Source organism: Mesocricetus auratus, unplaced genomic scaffold (genome assembly GCF_017639785.1).
Source record: "Mesocricetus auratus isolate SY011 unplaced genomic scaffold, BCM_Maur_2.0 Super-Scaffold_100021, whole genome shotgun sequence".
Taxonomy (NCBI): Eukaryota; Metazoa; Chordata; class Mammalia; order Rodentia; family Cricetidae; genus Mesocricetus; species Mesocricetus auratus.
This window is the reverse complement of record NW_024429202.1, coordinates 30,222,811-30,249,624: the sequence shown is the minus strand read 5'-3', so window position 1 is coordinate 30,249,624 and position 26,814 is coordinate 30,222,811. Positions and strand designations below refer to the sequence as shown.

The window sequence follows — 26,814 nt, the reverse complement described above, 5'->3', positions numbered from 1 at the left end:
CACCATGCTCCCTACCATGATGGTCATGAATTCATCCCCTGAAACTGTAAGCAAGCCCCCAATTAAATGCTTCTTTTTATAAGTTGCCTTGGTCATAGTGTCTCTTCACAGCAATAGATCAGTAACTAAGACAATTAGTAACATCAACTAAATTCTATAAACCACAACTAAGTAAGATCAATCTGTTTCATAACTGCAAAACTGATTCAGCAGACCAAAAAAAAAAAAAAAAAAAAGAAAAATCATACCACATGGATTAAAGACAAAAAGTACATAAACTTCATGTTACAAGGGATATTATTAAAAAAATAAAGCTAAGGCTATGGGTTACTTTTTTTGGGGGGTTTCTCTGTATTGTTTTGGAGGCTGTCGGTCCAGCCTAGCCTCGAACTCACAGAAATCCGCCTGCCTCTGCCTCCCGAGTGCTGGATTAAAAGGCGTGCGCCACCACCGCCCGGCTTACAGTAATCTCTTAACAGAACCTATCTGCTACAAGGCACAAGTTAAGTCATTTGCTTTCACTTGAGAGGCTAGAGAGGCAGCTCAGGGTTTAAGAGAGCTTATAGTCTTGTAGAGGACCAGAGACAACTCTTAGCACCAATGTCAGGCAGCTCAAAGGCACCTGTAACTCCAACTACGGCAGATCCAATGCTCTATTCTGGCCTCTGAGGCGCACACTCTCACTTATGAACCCATAAATAAAATTTTAAACAAATTTTAAAACCTAAGCCAAGAAAATTATTAGAATGCACAGTTTTCCTTTTTATTACCACCTAAACAAATATAAACTATTTAAAAAAAAACAGTTGAAATATAGGCAAGTAAGAATGGATTGCTGAATCATTCTATGGAAGCTACAGGTTGTCTCCTTATCCAAAGGCCAGGACCAGAAAAAATTTAATTTCAGATTTTACAGTATCTGAACACACACAAAAGGAGATGCTACACAAATCTAAATACTAAGCTCACTTATGTTTCGTATATATCTTAAACACACAAGTATGAAGGCAAATTTATACACTGTTTGGGGCACACCTTTTTTGGACTATGACACATTACATGAAATTAAATGTGGAACCTTCTATATGTGGTATGCTCGTACTGAAAACTTTGGATTCTTGAAGTGCCTGGGATTTCAGACTTTTTCCCATTAAAGATGTTCAACTTTTAGAGAAGGCTTTATACTATAATGCCCCACAACCACAGATCTTTCTGGAACAAATTCCTTAAACAGTTTCCATTTTACTTCAGTTTTATGTAGATTGGGGGAAGGAGGTATGCCCTTGAGTGATGTGCAGGGCCCCATGAGGTCAGAAGAGGATTGGATCCCCAGGAGCTGGAGTTAAAGGCATCAAGTAAGTGTAAGTCACCTGTCATGGGTGCTGAGAAATGAACTCCTCCAACCCAGCCTGAGGATTGGCCTGAAGTAGGGATTAAAGGTGCTCACCAACACCACCACCACCACCACCTCCTCCTATCACAGACATCCTGTCAACCTGACTATACCTGGCTGGATGAATGCCTGGTACTAAAGCATCATCTAAGGTTAGGTACTGTATATGACAGGCAGAACACCCACAAGGGAGGAATCTTGTGGGTCTATAATTACAGAGCAACATTGGTAGTTAAAAGCAAAGGATGGCTTTTTAACACACTGGCTCCCAAACACCTGTTTCCTAAATAACATCCTAACTTCCCAGACTTCCATGATAGTTGATTTCCGGATAAATAAGATAATTTTTTTTCCTTCCCTCTGTATTTAGGAGGGGGTTGTAACTAGGGAGCTTGGGAAGAGGTTGTTTTGATTCCATTAATTAAGGTAAATAGACAAGACTCCTAAACTGAAAAATCTACAATACTTAGTTATTATCTTCAAATATATTGGGGGGGATGAAAAAATTAATAGTTTTTTTTGTTTTTGTTTGGTTTGATTTTGTTCTGCCTGCCTCTGCCTCCTGAGTGCGCCACCAGCTCCCGGCTAGTTTTTTTCTTAAAAAGGCAGATAACCTGATCCTTGTTCCCTTAACAGATAATCTGGGAGAGACCATCCACTAGACTGTACACAGAAATAACAGGCTACCATTGAAGCATGCACTTTCCCATACACTAGCGACATGAAAACTGGATGACAGGGAAGGTTATATGAATAAATGGAAACACTGCCTCATCTTTTGTTTCATTGGTGAATACAGAATCCTACCTTTTGTCTCATCACATTTCCTCAGTCAATAAAAAAAAGAACCAAAGAAACTTGCTAAACACCTTATAGGAAAGCTCATTCTCAGAATTACACAAGCCCAAATAGAATTCTAGAATTCAAAGATACAGATAAAATAGCCTAACCATCTCTGCTGCTAACATAATAAAATATATACCATACATAAAATCAGATGAGCAAGATTAATTGAAACCCAGCCGGGCGTTGATGGCACACGCCTTTAATTCCAGCACTCAGGAGGCAGAGGCAGGCGGATCTCTGTGAGTTCGGAACTATCCTGGTCTACAAGAGCTACAGAGAAACCCTGTCTCAAAAAACAAAACAAAACAAAACAGATGAATTGAAACCCAATACTGAATGGCTAAAAGTTAAAATAAGGATAAGCATAAGACCCTGGACAAGAACAATCTGCCCTGCAGCTGTTCACTTCTCACCTACTTCTGCCTGGACAGAAACATGCTGGCTTAGCAGAGCCTGGGAGAAGCCTCAGGTGTGATGACACAAACTCTCTAAACCAGGATTCCTCAAGAAGAACCTAAAACCAGATATAGTGCAGCTTATAAAAAATATGAATCCCCAAACAGAACATTTTTTAGACTTTTTCTAGTCTTCATTCCTGTCCCTTTAAAAAGAAATTTTAAGATAAGAGTATGATTTAAATATACACAAAAAAAAAAGCAAACTTGCAAAGCTGTGAAACTCCCTTCTTCAACCCCAACAGCTCATATGAGAGATAAAAGTCTTCTAAAAGCCAGGCAATTCTAGTCATAAGGGCAAAGCACCAGACTTCCTAGTACAAGCTGAAAGGCACCTAAGCAAGGCCTCAGCAAAGTGGTACAACATGCAACAGAAACGCCACACTGGAACAGGGAAATTAACGTTTTGAAACTACACTGCTATCATTTCCCTTCAAGATGAGCCAAAAATAAATAACAGATTACTCAAAAGGGGAGGGGGAATCGGGTGGTGGAGGCTCACACCTTTAATCCTAGCACTTGGGAGGCAGAGGCAGGCGCAGCTCTGTGAGTTCGAGGCCAGCCTGGTCTACATATCAAGTTCCAGGACAGCCTCCAAAGTAATACAGAGAAATCCTGTGGGGGGGGGGGACCAGCTCCACTATCTGTTTACTAAGTAACCATTTGACAAGTGGCTCTTTGCACCACCTGTGGAAATCTTTTGGTAACAATCTTCACTAAAACCGACAAAAATTCTTATCTCCCCTCCCAATGGCTTTTCTCCATTGTTAAAGAGCCTGGAAAGTAAGTAAAAATTGGAAACGGAATAATATAAATGTGTATAGCCCATTCCTGAAATTGCAGAGTTTAAGAAGTGAAAGAGAATCCAGGGGTTCAAGGTAGTCTTGGAGGTCAAAGCTATGTGAGAGACTGTTTAACAACTTAGAAAAGGCTAGCAGGGAAAACAGAAACTAGCTGGATATTGGTAAGAAACCAACTCCTATTCCTAGAGCTAACAGGGCTGTGACTGTAGTCTCGATTTCTGTGGTGCCCCAGGGCTACTGTTTATCTTTCAGATACACCTGATGGGTTTACAGAGGAAAGGCCTCTTATGGTTCAGAGAACCCAACAAGTGGGTAATACAGAACTGGCCACAAGATGATAATGTTTGCAGACAGGTAAAGGGCATGTGGGGCTTTAATACATGTGGGGCTTTAATACACAGAACTCAATTTTTTTCTCAGGGGGAAAAGAAAATGTAACCCATGTATCCAAAAATCCTATCAAAGGTTCAGAAATTTGTGTTTCACTAACTACACCACCCAGAATTCTGCTTATTTTTTTCTATTTTCCTTTTCTGATTAACGGTGACTTTCAGGCAATTCTTTGAGAAGCACATTTGCCTGCATTCTATAGGAAGCACAGTTTTCCCTGCTCTACAGCTCCCTCTCTGCTCTTTCCAATCTTAATGCTGGTATTTAAATCTATAAAAAAAAACAACAAAAAAAAAACTTGTTCTTCACAAGCTCCAACTTTGCCTGTCACAAGAAACCCAAATCCTATTCTCCAAACCAGCTTACGTTTTCCGACAGACCTAAAACCGAAATACAAGACTCGTTATTTATTTCTACTCATCAGCTAGCCAACTTCGAAGTAAACTTAGTATTCTAACTTACAGTTAATAACTTTAACTTCAAAAACATCGTCTGCGTGAGCCACGACGATGAACTGCCACAGACGTGGTTTTGTCTTCGGTGTTTAAAACCTCTGGTGTTTTAAGCTAAGTTGAACGGCTACTGCGTAAAGATGAAAAGGAATAAACAGATGGTAGCCGAGTCCTAGGAGGTAAACGCAACTGAAAAGGGTGAAAGGACTTAAACGTGACACACAGGCTTGCTCCCCAAACCTCCGCCTGAGCAACTCATCATCACACACTCCTTTCCCTGGAAAAGGCTTTTTTTTTAAGTTGTTAGAAAAAAGCGACCCTGACTGGTTTCTTCGCCTCCTCCTTTATTAAGGGAAGTGCTAGCAAGCCAAGAAACAAGCCAAAAGACAGGCCGGAAGATGGAAAGCCAGCAAGCATGGAGTCGGTGCAACCGGCACTTTAAATATCCCCAGCAGTATTTCCAAGTTGGCACCCAGGAGGAGGGAGCCGCTTGGGCTACCTCTCCGCAACTCCGAAGTTCCCGAGCCGCTCCGGGAGGCGATCACGGGGCCAGAGGCGGCGAGAGGGCAGCTCCCGGCTCGCCCCACCCGAGCTCAGGGGGCCCGGCTCGCACCCACCTGGGCCGTAGGCCTGGGTTAACAGCGCCCGAACCTGGCCCTACACCGGACGCCCAAACCACTGCCGAGCCCCACAGCCCCTGAGAAGCGGGCAAAGGCCGGAGCCGCAGCCGCGGGACGCGTCCCGACCGAGGCCCGCCCACTCAGGGCCCCGCGCCCCGCGCGACTCCCGGCGGACCCCCGGCCCGAGCCCCGCTGCCTACCTGTCTTCGCTCTTGTTTTTCTGTTTCTTCCCCATCGCTTGTCAGCGGCGTTCGCGGATCCGGCCTCTCGGTTCGGTGTCTCACACACGCACTGTCTCCCTGCTGACTCGAATGCCCGCTCGGCTCCGTCCACCTCGCGCCGCCGCCTCTCGCACCCGGCTCTCCACAGACCCGCGCACTGGGACAGGGCACATATGGTGTGAGACCTCAGTACGCAAGCGCATCGCCCCGCCGCCTCGGCGTGGGGACGCAGGGCGCGGCTCATCGAGAGCGGCGCTTCGGATAGAGCGTCTTCAGTTGGCCCGCCGGCCAGGTGGGAACCCGAGCGCCCCCTAGCCGCCAGGGACTGCCGCGCACCGACGCCCCGCAGCTCCGGGATTCTAGAACCTGGAGGACTGTCGACAATGATGCTTTTCACGTCTCACGTCAGCACCCTCCCCGGGGCTGGCATTCGACTCGGGGCTGGTACTGAAAATTCCCTCGATCCTGCATTTCCTCAGCTGCAGGAAGTTCATTCATTCCGGGGCCACAAGGAGCCAATGATGAGCCTCCCGGAGTTCCCGAGGGACATACACCCAGAACAACAACAACAACAAAATAATAGGTCCCCCTCAGTAACACTCGGGTATAACACTTAGTAACATTCTGTCCATTTATTTAAGGGAAAAGACACAAGGGTACAGCGACCGATCCCACAATATTTATCTCCATATGAGCAAGTTCTAAAAATGCATGTGTTCAAGGAAGTCAGGAGGGAAAATTCTGGTGAAAATGTTCTCCATCTGGTTTTGGGCGATGTTATTAGAGTGATTCACGTAGTTATAGTGCACTGTGAGCTACACTTTAACTTTGGAAACTATTAAACTCAAAAGGAAATGAAGCCCCATGGTCGCTCAGGCGCAAGATCGGGCTCATTTCGAGGGAGCATAGCGAGTGCTGACGCGCACCCTGTGCAAAAGAAAAACTATAATTCCCAGTATCCTTAGCGCTCATTCATCCCGTCGTTACCCCTCCCCCCAGTATAGGTCCGGAATCTTGTAGTTCCGGGTGGCGGAGGAGAGCCGCACTCTCCGAGGCTTTCGTCACTGCCCGCCGCCCCTTCTGCGGTTGTCTCACATTATATCGCGAGAGGACGTTAGCCAATGAAAAGGAAGAATCGATAGAACCTTCGCCGCCCCTAACAACCGCTGCGAGGCTGAAACCTGCGTGAACCTGATCGGTATTCTTGATCTGCTACTTCCTCCCTTCGTGGGCATCCCCAATAGCCCAGGTACAGCATAGGATGCTGTGACAAATCCTGCCGCCGCTTTCCAGTGTTGAAGGACGTATCACGGCTGCACATCCGGCTGGGACGGGCGGGGTCGGGGGGAGGGCGCGGCTGGGACTGCCTTGTCTGTGCCCCGGAGACTGTGACGCCTGCGTCCGGGAGGCTGTGACGCATGCGCCCCAGGTGGTGCGAAATCGCGTTCCCCGGAACTGCTCCACCTGTCTCCGGAGCGCCGGGAGTGGCAGAGAAGCTACTGAGAGGTACATGGGGTTAGGGTTTCGGGTAGGAATTTGTAGGGGAGTTAAATGGCTACATGTCAGCCCTCCGGTTCATCGGTAAGAATAATACTCGAGCTGGCTCAACAAATAGAAAGTTATTTCCTTACCCCTCCACCACCGCCTAATCTAGCGCAGCCCTTGGCGCCTGTGGTATCGTGAAGCTCCGAGTTTAAATGTAAAAGCCCCAGGAATAAGCGAGTGCTATGCTCAGATCATGTCATTTTTCTAACGATCTTGTTTGGTGTCCGGCCATTTCATCCCGAGTGGAGAGCCTTGTTCTTACATTTCTCTTGCGGGAGGTAGGGATCTTAGAAATAACAGCTTCTTTTCAATCGTGTAGTATTTATGAGGAGATGACAGTTGGGGTTTAGAGGCTGTTTAAGTTTTGGGGGTTTTTTCTTGTTGTTTTGAAGATGGTCTTAAAAAAAAAAGATGGTCTTATGTAGCCCAGACTGACCTCTGTCGGCTCTATGTATATCCAAGGATGGCCTCAAATTCCTGATCCGTATGCTTCTGCCATTGAGAGCTAAGGTGACAGCCTTGAGCCACCATGCCCAGGCTAATTTTGTTTGTGACATGATTTTGTGATGTTTGTGAGATCGGGTTGGCTTGTGGGCATGGCTGGGGGAGTGGGGATGGTTTTGTTTGCTTTAATTAAAGAAAGGAGACCTGCCCATTCGTGCAGCACCGTTCTGTTCCCGGAATTGGAATCCTAGAGTCGGTGTAGAGGAGGTTGGACACAGGCATGTAGTTATCCATTTCTCTCAGCTTATGGTTGGACGCATGTCTTCTGTACCTGCCTCACTTCCTGGACTCCAATGCATATAAACTTCTCTCCTGTAAAGCTGTTTTTGTTAAGATAATTCTGAGGAAGTATAGAAAGGAAACTCCTTATGGCAGTGTCCATGAAAAAAAAAATGGCTAAAACTTACAGAAGCCATAGGGGAAGTCAGTACAATTAGGGACTTCCCTGGATCCTGGAACTATGGACCGGGTCTTTGATGGACTGGGTCTTTGTTCCCGTTTCAGCAGGTGGTGGGAACCTACATGCTAGACTCTAAGGTCAGAATGGTGTCTCTAACATGACACCTACTGTGTTAAGGTCTCAAGCCCTGTTACCAAGACACTGTGTTTAAACAACAACAACCCCCCCCAAGTGTAAAGGTAATGCTTGTTTTTTGTGACTCTCCCAGAACCAGGACCGTTAACAATGGAAGGTAATGGGTCCATCGACATGTTCTCAGAGGTCCTAGAGAACCAGTTCCTCCAGGCTGCTAAGCTCGTGGAAAGTCACTTGGACTCTGAAATTCAGAAACTGGATCAGATCGGTGAAGATGAGTTGGAACTCCTCAAAGAGAAGAGGCTGGCTGCACTCAGGAAGGCCCAGCAGCAGAAACAAGTAACCCCTCCCACCTGCTCCCTGAAAAGGCCTTGGCACTGTGCTCCTGACTACCTTGTGCTGTCACGTGGCCGTCCCTCCTCACTTGCAGGGTGTTCTGAATTGAACTCTCTATCACTGTTAAATGTTTTCCCAGGAATAAAACTTGAGGGAACTTAGGCAAGATGTAACATTTAATTGAGGAGCTGACATGTAAAGAGAAATTAAAACTTCTCTTTCAGACCAAGCTTAGGGTCCACATATCAAATTGAAGACCCACAGTAGTTCCATGGGAGAAGATGTTTCTAAGTGCTTAAGCATTTGTGCATTTTTATTAAATTGTCTTTTTTTGGAGGCGAGGAGGTGGCAGGCAGGAACTCACTGTGCAGCCATGACTGGCCTGCTTCTGCTTCCAGGAGTGCTGGAATTGAAGGCGTGTACCACCACCCGGTTCTGTTGTCGTTTTCACAAAAACTCAGTGAGGTGATTGTTTTATCACACCCACTACAAAGGAGAAAATGAAGGCTCAGAAAGGTCATTCAAGTTCTAGTTCAGTGAATGGTGGGAAGAGTATTGAAACTTTTGCCTTCGTTGTTTCTTTTTTCCTTTCTTTTTATTCCTTTTTTTAGTTTTTAGCCAAGCATAGTGAGCCTCTAGTTGAGGTGACGAGGTCTCTGCCACGGGAAAGGTGGAAGGGCCTGAAAGAGTTAATAGGGGTGCATGCTTTGGGTTGTGAAGTTGAATTATATGTGAGGCTTCCCTTGGCTCTGGACACCACATGAGTAGAACATTTCTCCATCTGAGGAGTCTCTTCACTGATGGCTAGTCTAGAAGCCCTTGCCTGTTTGGGATTGTTATCAGAAGGAGATCAGTGGGTTCCTAATTGACAGGTTTATTTCATGGGGTGGTTTGTTTTGTCTTTTTTAAGTATTTCCTATTTTTGAGATTATAATATAGTTCCATCATTTCCTCCTCCTTTCCCCTCCCTGCAAACCATCCTATATGCTCCCTTTCAAATTCATGGCCTTTGTTTTTGTCCGTTGTTATTACATGCATATGTGTATATACAAATGGTGTTTCTAAATGTAGTCTGCTCTGTCTATATGATGTTACTCACATGTACATTTTAAAGGCTGACCATTTGGTACTGAATAACCAATCGGTGTGCTCTTCCCTGGAGAAAACTATTTCTCCATTCTCAGCATTCCGTAATTTCCTGTAAGAACATTATTCTTTATAAAGTATACAACTGAGTGTGTGTGTCTCCGTGGTAGAGCTCTTGCTAGCCTGCTCTTGGTCCTGGGTTCAGTCCCTAGCATCAGAAAAACCCTTTTGTAATAATTTGGATCAAATGATCCTGATTTTACTAGTTTAAAGAGCACACACATGAAAGTTAAATGGGTATTTTCGTGTTATGTTTCTCAAACCTAAATTCCTACTGCGAAACTTCTAATGAAGCAAGTAAATTACTAAGACAGGATATTATCTTCATTGGACCCATGCTATGAAGAGCAGTCATAGATGTCCACAGAATAGTTTTGCCTTGACTGCCACTAGAATCATAGAAAAGTTAATTGCTGGAAGGAATGCTTTTTGCTATGAGATAAAATTGATTTCTTTAGAAAATAGTACAGTGATTAGGACACTTAAAATACCAACTGTCACCGAAAGACATTTCAGCTGGGTCGTATGTTTCTCTTGGAATTAGGAATGGCTTTCTAAAGGACATGGGGAATACAGAGAAATTGCCAGTGAGAGAGACTTTTTTCAAGAAGTCAAGGAGAGTGAAAAGGTGGTTTGCCATTTCTACAGAGACACCACATTCAGGTAACTTTGCTTCCATCCTTGAAAGTCAGTATTTCACCAGGCAGTGGTTGCACACACCTTTAATCCCAGCACTCAGGAGGCAGAGGCAGACAGATCTCTGAGTTCGAGGCCAGCCTGTTGTACAAAAGCTAGTTTCAGGGCAGCCTCCAAAGCCACAGAGAAACCCTGTCTCGAAAAACCAAAAAAAAAAAAAAGTCAGTATTCCTATGAGAATGGTTTATTGTTCCTCAACTGTGTTTCCACTCTGTAACTCTAATGACATCTTAGAATTCTTACCAAAACACTAAAGTGATTGCTTTTTCACTGGTGAGTTTGCTGGGAATTGGATAAGGAGATAGTGACATGACCATTTCATTGGAATTGTGATTGGAACGGCCAGGCTTGACTGGAAGTAGTTTTCCTAAGGGCACTTCAATCTGTGAATCTAATGAACCCCTTAGAGAAAGTAGCACACATGAACCCCCAAGTTATATTTTTGAGGGGAAGTTTTTTATGTCCTAGGCTCTTCTACAACTGAATTACATTCCCAGCCCAAGAGGTTATGTTTTGAAACAGAGGACTCAATTTTGGAAGTTTCGTATATGTGTATGTATGTTGTTGGGCTTTTTCCCCCCACTTCAAAACTGATTAGTTGCCAACCTTTAAAAATTAACAGTTTAAGAATTAGCAAGATTTCAGAAGTTTTAAATTGGGAAAGCTGGTAACAGACCCTGAATTATAACAGGATTTCCGGGTGCTGCCTTTCATAAATGGACATGCCCGGTAACTTGTCTCCCGTGCTGTATCTCAGCCCCGCCTTCTCTTTTCTGTAGCCCACCTGACCTTTGTCATAGCCTCAGAACCCACCCACTTCATCAACACCCTCAGAGGTTGAGTGCCGTAGATGCATTCTCTAAGATAATGAGAGCAAATACTGAGAAAAATTAGGAAGGTGGAAGAGCAGTAAACACTTTCCTTAAGTCCCAGCCTGCAGCAGTTACTGTCAGGCGGCCCACTGACAGCGGCAGATGAGGTTGATGCTGCCTTCACTTGTCATATGTCTTCCTCTACTCAATGGTTGACTTCACACAAGCGGAGCATTTGCCTGTCACTAGCTCTGGAGCAGAAATGCTGACACATAAAGTGGAGGCCAAGTAAATATATCTCAAGGATAGGAAACTGAACAACTGGAGTGCTCATCTCTAGGCCGAACTGGGAAAACAGTATTCACACCATCCCATTAACTTTTCTATACAACGCACAGAGTCCTAAGAGATAGTAGATTTGTTATATCCATGATTATACATCTTTTAATCAAATGTTTATAGTGGCCCTTTGAGGTATGGCTTCTAATTCTCAGTTTCTTGAATGGAAAGATGAAGTGACTCAGCTACTAAATAATAGAAGAAATCTGAACCCATATTTTAAACCTGAGACGAACATCACTAGTGCTTCTGTATTTTATTTTTAGATTTATTTGTTCTGCTTTATATGTATAAATGTGTCTTGCCAGCATGTATATCATTTGCAACATATGTGTACCTGCTGCCCACAGAGATCAGAAAACCAAATTGCATCCCCGGGAACTGAAATCACAGATGGTTGTGAACCACCACCATGTAGGTGCTGGCAACAGAGCCTGGGTCATTTGGAAGACCAGCCAGTGCTTTTAACTGCTGAGCCATCTCTCCAGCCCTGCTTCTGGATTAGTAAATGTTTTGGGTTCTTGTTGTTGTTTGGGATTTTTGTGGATGTTTGTATTTATTTGTTTTGTGGAGGCATTTTGTTTTTGGTTTTTTGGTGATGGTGTTTATTGTGGTGTCCAAGAGTGGATCTAGGGCTTCCTGCATGTCACAATCTTTACTTTGTAACACAGGTTCTTGCTGGATAGCTCTGGCTGGCAAGGAATTTAGAGATAAATTCACCTGCTTCTGTCTCCCAAGTGCTGTAGTTAAAGATGGGCTAGATTTTTAAAAAGTAGGTTTGTAATTGGTTTTTTTAATTACTATTTATTCTTTGGGAGAGCCACCACTCAGTTCCCAAATCATGACACAGAGGCTTATTATTTCTTATAAATGCCTGGCCTTAGCTTGGCTTATTTCTAGCCAGCTTTTCAACTTAAATTTCCCCAATCTACCTTTTTCCTATGGGTTTTTTTCTCTCCTTACTTCAGTAATCTGATTTTCACTCTGACTCCGTGTGTGGCTGGCTCTTGCGTCTTTTTCTGTCTAATGTTCTCCTTTTATTTATTCTCCCAGCCTGCCAGCCTCACCTGTTTCTCTCTCCTGCCTTGCTTTTGGCTGCTCAGCTGTTACTAGACCAATCAGATGTTTCAAACAGGCACAGTAACACAGCTTCACAGAGTTAAACAAATGCAGCATAAAAGAATGTAACACATCTTACATCATTAACCAAATGTTCCATGGTATAAACAGATGTAGCACGTCTTAAAATTAGTGTTTTACAACTTGGGTTGATCACAGGCATGGGGGTCTACACCTGTAATTTCATTGCTTTTGAGATTGAGGCAAGAAGGAGCACAATTTTGAGGCCAGCCTGGGCTGCATAGTAAGATCTCAAAGCAACAGCAAAATATGTTAATTAACAAATGGTGTACATAGACCTAATTGAAATGGGTTCCTTCTACAGTTAAAATATAGAGTAGGTTTGTGTACAAATTCCTTACATATAGATTTACTGTTTGTTTAAAGCATTGTTTAAAACCCGTTATTTGTTCATTTACCATTTATCTCTAAAATCTTAGTTTTTCAAGACCGGGTCTCTATAGTCCTGGCTGTCCTGGAACTCACTATGTAGACCAGACTGCCCTAGAATTCAAGAGATCTGCTTATTTCTGCCTCGATCTTGCTGGGATTAAAGGCATGCACCACCAACGCCCGGCTCACATAGCCATACTTAAAGAGTATTATATAACCTTTAACAGATAAGAGTTCTTGGTGACTCCAGTTTTTGGAGGTTTTGGTTTTTGGTTTTTCAAGATAGTGTTTCTCTGTGTAGCCCAGACTGTCCTAGAATTTGCTCTGTAGACTATGCTGGCCTCCAACTCAAAGATTAGCCTGCTTTTGTGGCCTGCCTTTGCCTCCCGAGTACTGGGATTAAAGTTGTGAGCCACCACTACTCAGCTCTTATGACTCCAGTTTTTAATCCTAAATTCCAAATGTGACACCAGCTGAATTTTTGCCTCTTGTGAATTCTGTCAGCTTCAGATCTGTCCCCCTTCATCCTTATGAAGACACCAGGAAAAATTCATTCATAAGGGGACCAAGATCTTAGTATTTTGTTGTTGTTTTTATCCTAAATATAGTAACTCATAAAATTAAGACTCAACAGAAAAATTATAAAATTTTTACGCTCCCTTTAGCTTTTACTTTTTCTGCTGTTAACTTACAGGTGTAAAATACTAGACAGACATTTGGCAATACTGGCCAAAAAACATCTTGAAACCAAGTTTTTGAAGCTAAATGTGGAAAAGGCACCATTCCTCTGTGAAAGACTTCGGATCAAAGTCATCCCCACACTAGCCCTCCTGAAAGACGGCAAGACGAAAGACTATGTTGTTGGATTCACCGACCTAGGAAATACAGATGACTTCACTACAGAAACTTTAGAGTGGAGACTTGGTTGTTCTGATGTTATCAACTACAGGTAACCTTTAGTAAAAACAAACCAAAAACTAGGCTTATTTGAAACAATACCTAGGTGGTAGTTTTTGAGATTGATTGATTGATTGATTTTGTGTGTTAAGGTTTATTTTATTTTATAAGATTAAATCTTGTTGGCTAAGATGTAGACAGCTTGGGAAAAGCCCATTTCTTTTTGTTTGTTTGTTTGTTTTTTCAAGACAGGGTTTCTCCGTGGCTTTGGAGGCTGTCCTGGAACTAGCTTTTATGGACCAGGCTGGTCTCGAACTCACAGAGATCCGCCTGCCTCTGCCTCCTGAGTGCTGAGATTAAAGGCGTGAGCCACCACCACCTGACTGAAAAGCCCAAATTTCTTTAAGGCATAGAACAATGTGACCTTGTAGCAAAACCAAATTTACAGATTTTTAAAAACTGAGGTTTGAAGGCAGCCTAGAAGTTTTCAACGTAAGAAATGTTACTGAAACTAATTTTGGAAACCCAAAGTGACATTCCAGAATAGATTACCTTTGGGTGCGTGTGGGGGGCTTGTTTTTCATGATGTTAAGAGATTCAGCACAGAGCCTTGCACATGCTAGGCAAGTCCTCTGTCACTTAGTTATACCCTAAGCCTTACCTCCACAACCTATGACTGACTTAAGTGATTCTTTGTGATGAAATTAAAATATGAAACACACTGCTAAGTGCTCATACACTTTTGTAATTTCATGTTTGCAGTACTGAGGTGAAACCTTGTATAAACTAGCTGTGTGCCTCACTACCACAGCACAATAATTCCTAGCCCCAAAGACCATGCTAAAGCAATAGACTTTTATTATAGACATTCATACATCCATGCTTACATAACTGGAGGATGGTCTTATTTGTGGGACAGGCTAAAATTCAGCTTCCATTTGTGTGTGTGTGTGTGTGTGCATGGCTTTGTCCCTTCCAAATTGAAAGTACCAGCTGTGCTTTGTGCCTATTTTTGCTTTAAAAAGAAAAAAGGAAAAGAGAAAGACAAGGAAAATTGTGTCTTTCAAAGCAGAAAATCTCACCTTTTTCTCTCCTCTGCTTCCCCTCACTAAATATGAATGAATCATTCCTCTACTATGGAAGTCCATTTCTTTTTGTTCATATTAACATACATTAACATTTGTCCAACAAATTGTTACATGTTGAAATTATTTCAAACATTTTTTTCTTTTGGTTGTTGTCTTTTGAGACAAGGTCTGACTCTCTAGTCCAGTATTGTTAATCCTCCTGCCTCTGCCTCCCAAGTGCTGGGATTACAGGTGGGGTCCACCATGCCCAACTTTTTTTTTGTTTGTTTTTTGAGACAGGGTTTCTCTGTATTGTTTTGGAGACTGTCCTGGAACTAGCTCTGTAGACCAGGCTGGCCTCGAACTAACAGAGATCCGCTTGCCTCTGCCTCCCAAGTGCTGGGATTAAAGGCATGCACCACCAATGCCCGGCCACCATGCCCAACTTTGATTTCAGATTTTAATTGAGTTGCAAACTACCAAAAGGAATTACATAGTCTTTAACCATATTCCCACATTATAAATGTTTATGCCGGATGTGTAACAAATTGTTTTCAGAACCATATGAGTATATTTCTTTATTTCTGAATGTATATTTGCTAAGAATAAGGACATTTTCTTGCATACACCCAGTTCAGTTACTAATGTAGTTTATAGAACCTACTCAAATGTGCCACCATCCTTTTATTCTCCATGTATAAAAAATGTGTCACACTTAGTTATTGCATTTAGTATCTCTAACAGTTTCTAAATTATTTTTCAAGGCTGACAGTTTTAAATGTATAAGCTAGTTAATTTCTCAGATGTTCCCAAGTTTGGGTCTGTGTATGTATCTCAGCATCAGACTCCGCTCTCATATCAGGACTGGTTGGGAGGGTGTCAGTGCCTGCATTCTTAGGCACATTCAGATGGATTGACTCTCTTTAATGCTACAGCACTAGGTTGAACACTGCTCCATCGTGCCAGCTGGCAATTTGATGAGGAACTTTTGTATCACTTGCATCCATTTGCTTGTCCATTGAGTGATTAGTCTGGGCTATGAATGATTTTATTCTGTGGATTACAGTCTATAAGACTCTGTTATCCTTCGAACCCTCCTGCTGTGATCCAAGCAAAGTGCTTTAGGAAAGTTTATATTGTATTCTCTCTCTAAAATTAGAAAAGAAATTGTGCTTCTGTCACTGGCAAATGGTAATTTTTTTCTCTCCTTTTTTCATTTATTGATTTATTCATTTATTTACTGTTTATTTAGGGCAGGCTCTCACTATATAGTCCAAATGGTTCTCAAACTCACAGTCCTTCTACTTCAGCCTCCTGGCTACTGGAATTACAGGCATGTGCCACCATACCTTCCTAGCAAATGATATTCCAAAACTAGCATCTGGATGCCAGGAATACTCCCCAGACACATACACAAAACTATCTGATCATTTATTTCTCTAACATCATTGAAAGGATTTAAAAGAAAAAAAATTTTAAGTTTTATGCCAGTTCCAGACTGACAATAGTGCCTTCTGTGGATTTTACCAATGTGTGTAGAAATGTAAACATTGGAGTGCCACACAGGAAGAGTCACAGCAAGAACACAAACTCAGCATTGTGGCCTGTCATTGTCATTAGCATGGGTTCAGCACAGGGTCAGGGCATCCGAAACATTCTTCCCTGTCTGCTCTGGATGCTGGTGCTCAGTTTACAGAGGGCTCCATCCCATCACCCCCAGAATGTTTATGATGATGGTCATGAGACACAAGAAACTCAAATGTTGATCTAATACAGTTAGGTAAGGTGTGAAACTATTAATCTTTAATATTAATACGTTTTACAGTCTAGCATCCCAAGTGTATTAAATCATAAAAAAATAAAATGCTCTTGAACTTTGTTTCACTTTTAGTGGAAGTTTAATGGAGCCACCGTTTCAGAGCCAAAAGAAATTTGGGACAAACTTCACAAAGCTGGAAAAGAAAACTATCCGAGGAAAGAAATATGATTCTGATTCTGATGATGACTAGACTTGCTGTACTTGTAAACCACCTGTCTGTCTGTCTGCTTACTTCAGAGTTAAATGTGTTTCTAAAGTCCCTTGATTTCGGCCCATTGACCATCTGATACTCAGATCCCAGCGTTTACACTACTTCACCACATGGAAGGGCATCATTAATTACTATTTTGTCTGTGGCCATCATGTATAACTTGAGAAACAGATATTTTAAGTTACTTGGAAACGGTCTGGATTCTCTATTTTTGTGATTAATATTATCATAACATAATTCTTCTATCTTTATACCACTCACAGTTGTGTTTTTAATCTACTGAATTAGAAATAGGAATTCAGCCACCTATTCTAGGATTTAATGAGTGCTGTCTGTAGAAAAGGTTGAATGACATTTACTGGTGTACCACGTGCACGTGTCAGTGACTCCTCACGTCATTGGTGGAATGTGTTTCAGGAACCATTAAAGATTTACCCATGTATTCTGGATGCAACATGTTGAATGTGCTGATACCAACAGAAAACTCAGGTTATAAGACCATCTAAAAAGTATCTAAGAAGAAATAAAAATTTGAGTAGGTATCTGAAGAGATGGCTTGATGGTTAAGAACACACATAACTGCTCTTGCAGCGAACTCAGGTTTGGTTCCTAACACCCACGTCAGTGTTGGCTATGTGAGTTTTCACTGAAAACTAAAACTAAAAGCTAAAGCATGAGCCAGGCGTTGGTGGCACATGCCTTTAATCCCAGCACTCAGGAGGCAGAGGCAGACAGATCTCTGTGAGTTCGAGGCTAGCCTGGTCTACAGAGCGAGTTCCAGACAGCCTCCAAAACAATACAGAGAAACCCTGTCTCGAAAAACAAACAAACAATTGGGAAGCAAATCGGAACAGCTACCCTGACAGAGCAGACCTAAAGCAAAATCAGAGACAAGAAAGTTCACAACAGGCTCTGGGGTAGACAGTAGACCCAAAGCTGCCTCTGTGACATATCAAAGAAGAATGAGAAGAAGAAAAACAGTCTGTAGTCTAAAGATAAAGGTTGGGAGCCATTCAGAAATCCACAAAGGTAGTATGAAAATGTGTCAAAAAGGTCTAGTGACAGAAAAGCCAACCCAAGCATATGTGGGACTCAGTGGCAAGAGATTATGTCAGGTGAAGAGACCAGCAGCACTACCTTCGGGGAAGCCCACAGGTCTCAGACCCAGTTGTGGGCTTTAAGACCCTGATTCCTCCAGCAGACAGGTCTACAGTAGGGGAATCCCATTTCTGTCACTGACTCAACAGGCACGATCTTGACAGGGAACTGAGCTACACTGGAAGCCTGAGAATGGAGAACAACCACACAATGGGGAGCCCAAGTTCAGCCAGCTAGACTTTGGTTCAATAATGACAGACAACCCTGGGAGGAGGTGATGTAGAATGGTGGGGGGTAGGGGAGGCTCTACATGCTGGGAGCTATCAGTATAGAGACAGAAATTAGGGCAGTACAGGGCACAGGATAAAAGTCCTGCCCTGGTTGCTAGGAGCCGATCACATCAACTGGAAATAAATCTGGAGTTGTATAGCTCTTTGTGGTCAGCAGGAGGGTACAGATGCTGTCTAGGTAGCAGTATTGCTGCAAAGCCTGGAGACTGAAGCTCCAGGAGGCAGGCTCCCACCACTGCGCCCTTCCAGCAAGATGAAAGTACAAAGAACTTGGCTGCTTGCATACTCCCAGTGCCCTTGGAGACATCCACTTGTGAAGAAAGGACCTGGGCAGTGAAAGTGATGAGAGACTATACAGCCCACAGACTGCAAAGCTACATCTGGCCAGTAGAGGACCCTGCTACACAAAGAAGGGAAGCTACAACAGTAGAGACTAGAGACGGGTCCTGCGACTTCAGACGCTTGCCCAACAGGGTTTAACCACAGAAAAGAATCCTCCAGTTCAGCAGCCCTCACTCCTGCACACAGGAGCAGACTCCAGCTCTTAGGCTCTGAAAGGAGGTCCCTTGTCTCTTCACCCTCTCTTTGACCTCCTGGCCTTCCCTTGTGTCTGCCTGTTCTTTTTTTTTTTTTTTCATACTATTAGCCTTTGTGGTTTTTTGTTTTATTTTGTTTTGTTTTTTAAATTAGAAACAAGCTTGCTTCACATGTCAATCCAGTCCCCTCTCCTTCCCTGGCCCCTCCAACCCACCACTGAATCCCCACTCTGCTCCCTGGGGAGGGCTTCACCAAAGTCTGTCATATCATCCGGGCCAGGGCCTAGGCCCTCCCCCATGTGTCCAATGTGGAGTGGGCTCCCAAAGTCCATTCAGATGCCAGGAATAAATACTGATAAATATCTGAGGTGCCATAGATTGCCTAGGCTGCCTCACTGACACCCAAATTTAGGGGGTCTGGATAAGTCCCATGCTGGCCTCTCAGCCATCAGTCTGGGGACCATGAGCTCCTCCTTGTTCAGGTCAGCTGTTTCTGTGAGTTTTGCCAGCCCATTCTTGACCCCTTTGCTCATCACTCCTCCATCTCTGTAACTGGGTTCCAGTTCAGTGTTTAGCTGTGGGTGTCTGCCTCTACTTCATCAGCCAATGGATGAAGGCTCTAGAATAGCATGTAAAGTAGTCGTCAATCTCATTATCGAAAAGGGCATTTAAGGTACCCTCTCCACTATTGCTTAGATTGCCACTTAGATTGCCTTGTAGATCTCTGGAAATCTCACTAGTGCCAGATCTCTCCTCAAACCTATAATGACTCCTATTATGGTATCTCTCATCCTGCTGCCTATTCTTCTGACTCAACCTTCCTGCTCCCCATGTCCTCCTCTCCCCTCTTCTCCCTCTCTCTTTCTCCCTGCTCCCTCTCCCCTCCCTCCATGCCCCCATTCCACTCAGGAGATCCTGTCCCATTCCCCTTCTCCAGGCTACCATGCATATCTCTCTTAGGGTCCTCCCTGTTTCCCAGACTCTCTGGCAGTGGGCTTGTAGGCTGGCAATCCCCTGCTCCATGTCTAAAATCCACATATGAGTGAGTACATACCATGTTTGTCTTTTTGTGACTGGGTTACCTCCTCACTCAGGATGGTTTCTTCTAGTATCATTCATTTGGCTGCAAATTTCAGGATTCCATTTTTTCCCCGCTGAGTAGTACTCCATTGTGTAAATGTACCACATTTTCTCTATCCACTCTTCAGTTGAGGGGCATCTAGGTTGCTTCCAGGTTCTGGCTATTACAAATAATGCTGCTATGAATATAGTGGAACAGGTGTCCTTGTTGGATGAATGTGCATCTTTTGGGTATATGTTCAAGAGTGGAATTGCTGGATCTTGAGGTAGACTGATTCCCATTTTCCTGAGGAATCTCCATATTGTTTGCCAAAGTAGCTGAATGAGTTGGCACTGCCACCAGCAGTGGAGGAGTGTTCCCCTTTCTCCACATCCTCTCCAGCATAAACTGCCATTGGTGCTTTTGATTTTAGCCATTCTGACAGGAGTAAGATGGTATCTCAGAGTTGTCTTGATTTGCATTTCCCTGATGGCTAAGGATGCTGAGCACTTAAGTATCTCAACCATTTTAGACTCCTCTATTGAGACTTCTCTATTTACTTCTGTACCCAACTTTTTAATTGGATCCTTTGGTGTTTTGGAAACTTGATTCTTGAGTTCTTTGTAAATTTTGGAGATCAGCCCTCTGTCAGATATGGGATTAGTGAATACTTTTCCCAATCTGTGGACTGCTTTTTTGTCTTGTTGACTGTGCCCATTGCCTTACAGAAGATTCTCAGTTTTAGAAGGTCCCATTTATTAATTGTCAATCTCAGTGTCTGTGCTACTGGTGTTATGTTCAGGAATCGGTCTCCTGTACCAATTCATTCAAGGGTACCTCCCACTTTCTCTTCTAAGAGTTTCAGTGTGATTGGATTTATGTTGAGGTCTTTTACCCATTTGGACCTAAGTTTTGTGCATGGTGACAGGCATGGATATATCCACAGTCTTCTACATTCCAGCATCCAGTTATGCCAGCACCATTTGTTGAAGATGATTTCTTTTTTCCATTGTATAATTTTAGCTTCTTTGTCAAAAATCGATTGTGTATGGGTTAATATCAGGGGTTTCAGTTTGATTCCATTGGTCTATCTCTCTGTTTTTGTGCCAGTAACAAGCTTTTTAAAGGACTATAGCTCTATAATAGAGCTTGAAGTCAGGGGTGATGATGCCTCTGGCAGTTCCTTTATTGTATAGGGTTGTTTTGGTTATCCTGAGTCTTTTGTTTTTCATATTAAGTTGATTGTTCTTTCAAGGTCTGTGAAGAACTGTGCCAGTGTTTTGATGGGGATTGCATTAAATCTCTAGATTGCTTCTGGCAAGATTGCCATTTTTACTATGTTGATCCTGCCTATCCAAGAGCATAGGAGATCTTTCCATTCTCTGGTATTTTCTTTAATTTCTTTCTTTAAAGATTCAAAGTTCAGCCAGCCGTTGGTGGCGCACACTTTAATCCCAGCACTCGGGAGGCAGAGGCAGGCAGATCTCTATGAGTTTGAGACCAGCCTGGTCTACAGAGTGAGTTCCAGGACAGTCTGGGGGGGGGACTCAAAGTTCTTGCTATACAGGTCTTTCACTTGTTTGGTTAGCATTACCCCAAGATATTTTATTCTGTTTGTGGCTATTGTAAAGGGTGATGTTTCTCTGATTTGTTTCTCAGCCCATTTATTGTCTGAAAAAATTTTTCTTTGGTCAATAAATCTATTTTTCCTAGTGAATCTTCAATGCCTGAGATTCTGTCTTCCAACTTTTGTATTCTGTTGGTTATGCTTTGTAGCAGGTTTGTAGTTCCTGCTCATTTACCCACTCTCTAATTCCAACATTCCTTCAGACTGTGTTTTTGTTTTGTTTTGTTTTGTTTTTTGTTTTTTGTTTTTTTTTTAGTCTCTATGTCAGCTTTCAAACCTTGCACTGTTTGAATTGCTTCTTGCAATTTTTGGTTTGTCTATTCCATTTCTTTAAAGGATTTTCTCATTTCCGCTTTTAGGGTCTCTATCATCTTCAAGAAGTTATTTTAAAGGTCATTCTCTTCTGCCTCATCTGTGTTGGGGTGTTCAGGTCTTGCTGGTGTACAGTTCCTAGACTCTGGTGGCATCATATTGGTTTTTCTGTTGTTGAATGTGTTCTTATACTGTCATCTTCTCATCCCTTCCTCCAGTGGGTACAGGTGGGGTCTCTTCCTCTCCTGGTGGGTACGGGTCCAAGGTTCTCTTCCAGTGGGTACAAGCAGGTCCAATACTCTGATGGGTCTCAAGGTGTATGCAGGTGTGTCTGAGGCATTCCCTCTCCCAGTGCGTGGGAGCTGGATTTGGGCAATGCTGTCAGCAGACTCAAGGTTGCTTGGTGATCTGGGGGTGAGTTGACACGTGTGCAGTCCCCAGGCCAGGAGATCGCGGAGTGCACTAGAGGAAGGAAGTTGGGCCCGAGGCGGGGCCACAGCTGCCCTGAGTGGGGGTGGGAGTAGACTCGTGCTCTCAGCAGACTCATGGTTGCTTGGTCTACCAGGGGCAAATCGGCCTGCCTTCAGTCCCCAGGCCAGGAGATCCCAGAGTGTGTTTGCTTGTTCTTAAACTCATAGCAGTTCTTTTACTTTATCCTATTTTTTTAATGTTTTGTGGTTTGTTTTGTTTTTTAGATCTTTGTGGGAACATCTAGTTTTGATTATGCATTTTTTCACTAATAGGCAATCTTTCTTATTTTCTTTGTTCCTCTCAACTAGACTTTCAGCAGTGTATTGACTTTATCTTGCTGGGGATACTCTTTGATTTGTTGTTTTAAAAACTCATGTTTTATTTTGTACTCCCTTTTTCCAAAGGGAGAGGTTGGGACAGGTTCACTCTGTGTAGCTCTATATAGACTAGGCTGGCCTTGAATTAAGAGACCTGCCTCTGGAATTCTGGAACTAAACATGCTACCACCATGCCCACTTATCTAATTTTGTTTCTGAATGCTATCATTATTGCAAAATCTAGGCTTTTAGTATTTTTTCTCTTCTAATCTTTCTCTTTTCCCATCTACAACATTCTTTTCTCCTTTTGCTTTTTATTCACTTAATATTACTTCTCTATTTTCCCCTCAGGGCTGGAGAGATGACTCAGCCATTAAAGGCTAGGCTCACAGCCAAAAATATTTTCCCTCTTCCCTGCCCTCTTCCTTTATTTCATCCATTTGCACCATTTACCCCAAATAATTTTTTTTTTGGCTTTTCGAGACAGGGTTTCTCTGTATTGTTTTGGAGACTGTCCTGGAACTAGCTCTGTAGACCAGGCTGGCCTCGAACTTACAGAGATCCGCCTGCCTCTGCCTCTCAAGTGCTGGGATTAAAGGCGTGCGCCACCAACGCCCGGCTACCCCAAATAATTTTAACTTCATAACATCCTATATTACTTTTTCCCATTCTCTGTTTAATGGTCACATGTGATATATTAATACACTTTAAGTTATTTTAGGTATATTACTGTATGTGGTACTGTTGCTGTTATAATAGTTTGTTTTCTCCATATTGGGTGGTACTAGAGTCCCAAGAGTGGATTGCTTACTAAAATTTGTAAATAAAACCAAAGGAGATAACCAAATCAAAGATGTACAGATTTCATCACCGAAACACCAGAAGTATGGAGTGTGGGGGGCAGGGAGCAAAGCAGCATAGTTACCACCAAGGTGAAAGATTTGTGTTTTAGTTTTATTTTAATTGTGTGTGTGGCCTCCCAAGTGCTGGGATTAAAGGTGTATGCCACCAATGCCTGGCTTACTGCCACTTTCTTAAACCAGTATAATTCCTAATATCATTTCTAATACTTATTCTTATACCCACAGATAAGTGTAGCTCTAACTCATTGGCAAAGAAGCCTCTTTCTGCAACAGATGAAGACCAGAAATCCACAGCTGGTCAAAATGCAAAGAACATACCATGGGGGTGCCCCGTCCCAACTGATATATCTACAACACAATCCCTTAAACCTAAGGCTCAGAGAACATCACAGATCGTAAGAACCAGAAGACTGTGAAATAGTTTCTTCTGTATATGACAGGAAACTGCACTTAAGAAATCTTAGCTGGACATGGTGGCCCACACCTTTAATCCCAGCACTTGGGAGGCAGAGGCAGGTGGACCTCTATGTGTTTGAGGCCAGCCTATTCTTCATAGGGAGTTCCAAGACAGTAAAGGGTGTTACACAAAGAAACCCTATCTCAAAAATCCAGGAGGAGGAGGAGGAAAGGAAGGAAGGAAGGAAGGAAGGAAGGAAGGAAGGAAGAAAGAAAGAAAGAAAGAAAGAAAGAAAGAAAGAAAGAAAGAAAGAAAGAAAGGAAATCTCCAAAGTATAGTCATAATGACACCAGTTGACATGCCAACATGACTGGGGGAAATCTCACTGGACCCGTCTCTAGATGAAGAGTCACAGGCAATTAATAGCTGCTAGGAGAGGAAGAATCAGTCTTCTCCAGGGATGAGCTTCTTGATAGGTCAGCCAATTTCAGTTTCAAGTGGTCAGCCCTAGACACATGTACATCAAGTGGATGCAACAGGGTGTGAGCGTGCATTGTGTGTGTGTGTGTGCGTGCATGCACATATACACATGAATAATAAAGATTAAGAGTTCATGAATTTGAGAGGCAGTTGGGGAAACACAAGAGGATTTGGTGGGAGGAAATGATGTGAATGCACATGTAGAAATTCTCTAACAAACAGCAACAATAATAAACTTGTGCTTTCACACAAGTTTTCCTAAGGGAAAACAACTAGCTAATTAGGACAAAAATATTCCCATTTTCACTGGGCACGACAGTACATACCTGCAATCCAAGCATCTGGGAGGAGGCAGAATCAAGGCCAACCTTAGATTTTATATCAAAAGGCCAAAAAGAAAATCACAACAATAATAACACCCTCTCCCCTTTTGCAATTAGGCAAACAAATGCCATAAATTAAATCACATCATCATTTACTCGATGATAATTATCTATCTCTGTCCCCAATTTGTTCCTTTGTAAAGAAGTAGCGGTTGAGACTGAGGAAAGAGTTGCACGTATTGCTTTCCTTTAAAAAACAAAAATCTCAGCTGGGCAGTGGCAGCGCATGCCATTAATCCCGGCACTCAGGAGGTAAAGGCAGGTGGAGCTCCGTGAGTTCAAGAACAGCCTCCAAAGCTACAAATAAACCCTGTCTTGAAAAAACAAAACAAAAAAAAAAAGAAAAATTTTTGTAATTAAAAATGCTGTTTAGAAAGGTACATTCCCTAGTGCAGTGCCTCATTTGGATGTCTCTGGGGTCTTGGAAGTTCAGCTATATAATTCTCCTACAAAGGACCTTGAAAGCTTAAAATTCTAGCAGAGGAACACACTGAAGAATGGTTGTCCATTATCAGGGAAGGTTGTCCTCTTCCCTGCATACAGCTTTGACGGAGGCATAACTGGAGCCCTGACAGAGGACAAAGACTGCCATATGCCAGCCATAACAGTCAGATGAACCCTAATGGTCAAAGCCATAGCCAGATTGCTCTCATACCCCAGGATTTGACTTCTATGTTTCTATTTTAAAAGCTATAATGCAGAAAAAATCCTTTTTTGACATTGAAGCAATTGTAGCCAAAATCTTCAAGCATAGTTGTGATGATCCCCTAACTAAATTAATAAAAGGCAAGGTCTAAGTTGGGAATTTGGTCTGTGGTGACCTGAACTTTCAAGATCTGTCTTGTCCCCAGACTTTTCCTTCTCCCTTCACCAGCCTCCTGACTGACCTGAACTTCCTCCACCACATCGTCCTGTTACCATGGTGTTACACCACGGCCCAAAGACAAAGGGCTGAGTGGCCATGGACGATGCTTAGGTGCTGGGAGTTCTAGACCACTGCCACTTAACAACACTTCTTACCTAGCCCCAATGGTGATTTTGACTGCCAATCTACTGAGACAGGATACTTTTGAACATACACATTAGAGGATATAATTGAAATGGACTGAACTTATATTATCAAATTACTGTATCTTAAGTGAGAAGAAAAAAACTTGGTGATTTTTGCTATTAATTGCATCACTATTTTTCTGACTACAAATATACTGAGTATGCAAAATAGTTGCATAATGTAAAACATAAAAAGTAAAAATGTCCTATAACTCATCTTCCATAGGGAACATCTCTCAAGATTTGGTGGATTTCCTCAGAATGTTGTCTAAACCAATGCCGACTGCCGTTTCCCAGAAAATGGTGCCACACACTGCACTCTGTTCTGTAGCTCATTTCCTTCATTTAATTGTATAGCCTGAGCTTTTCCTTATGTCTATATATTCTCTGTATATTCCCTCTATATCTGATTCTTTCTGTCTTTGTCTCTCTGTGTGTACTTCATTCATCTACTTGTTTGAATGTTCTTTTAAGTCCAAAACATTTTAGTCAGAACTCAACAAATATATACACACACACACACACACATACATACACAATGTTACAAATTATACACACATATACAATTTGATACATGTATGCTGTACATACTGACCAATCTCATCCCATCTTCCTACTCCCCCCCCGTCATGTTCACATTGTTTTTGTGAATGACCCACTGAGATTAACCAGGGCCATCTGTGTGACTATAGATTTGGAGTGATCCATTGGAGCCTGGCGGCCTCAGCAGTGGGTGAACACCTAAAGACAATTATTCCCCTTTTCCAAGAATCTATCAAAATCCAGCAGTTCAGGGTGAAGGATAGAGCCCATAGCCTTTTCCTCTTCCTCTTCCCTGACCATAGATAGGGCTAATCTTGTGCGTGCCCAGTACAAATAACTACAGTTGGTGATTGCAATGGTTGTGTAGAGTCTAGAAAATGGTGCATCACAGCCCTTCACATTATCTTTCAGCTCTTACATCCTTCCTACTTCCTCTTCCACAACGTTCCCTGAGCCTTACAGAGGGTGGTTAAGTGATTGTTTATGGCTGAGCTTATACCTGTTGCTTAGGCTCTGCATCCCGGACAGTCATGAGGCTCTACATTCACTGCCCATTGTAAGGACAGGCTTCTCCGACTGCTGGGAGCCCCACTGTATGGTAGACACAAAAGTATTTAGAAGCTGCTATGCTGATTTAGCTAACCATCAGAAACATGCCCACTGCCGGGGCCTACTACTTCTCCAAGCCTAGGCTATTAGTCAGACTTAATAATACCATGAAGTAGAGCATTTTAAAAAGTACGAACTTGAGTTCGTTTTCTGCAATTACTGTTATCTCACTGTCTTCA

General features: G+C 42.8%; 2 protein-coding genes across 4 annotated transcripts in view; one reads left to right on the top strand and one right to left on the bottom strand.

The window, feature by feature from the left end:
• The window catches only part of Eif5b (eukaryotic translation initiation factor 5B), a 41,251-nt gene extending 35,855 nt beyond the window's left edge, over positions 1-5,396 (bottom strand). The window contains exon 1 of one of the 2 annotated variants that reach the window (XM_040729274.1): positions 5,160-5,396. In XM_040729274.1, coding sequence (XP_040585208.1) covers positions 5,160-5,194 — 35 coding nt within the window. In that variant the 5' untranslated portion in view covers positions 5,195-5,396. The remainder of the gene's footprint in view (positions 1-5,159) is intronic. The other variant, XM_040729273.1, reaches the window with a different exon arrangement.
• Positions 5,397-6,277: 881 nt separating this feature from the next.
• Txndc9 (thioredoxin domain containing 9) lies at positions 6,278-17,041 on the top strand. 2 transcript variants are annotated; one of them, XM_040729276.1, is made up of 5 exons: positions 6,278-6,429; positions 7,898-8,103; positions 9,791-9,909; positions 13,300-13,554; positions 16,461-17,041. In XM_040729276.1, the coding sequence occupies exons 2-5, from the start codon at positions 7,915-7,917 to the stop codon at positions 16,576-16,578; spliced, it is 681 nt and encodes a 226-aa protein (XP_040585210.1). In that variant the 5' UTR covers positions 6,278-6,429; positions 7,898-7,914; the 3' UTR covers positions 16,579-17,041. The 2 variants fall into 2 exon arrangements, with proteins under 2 accessions (XP_040585210.1, XP_040585209.1); XM_040729275.1 differs by lacking the exon at positions 6,278-6,429 and adding an exon at positions 6,542-6,686.
• Positions 17,042-26,814: the final 9,773 nt, after the last annotated feature.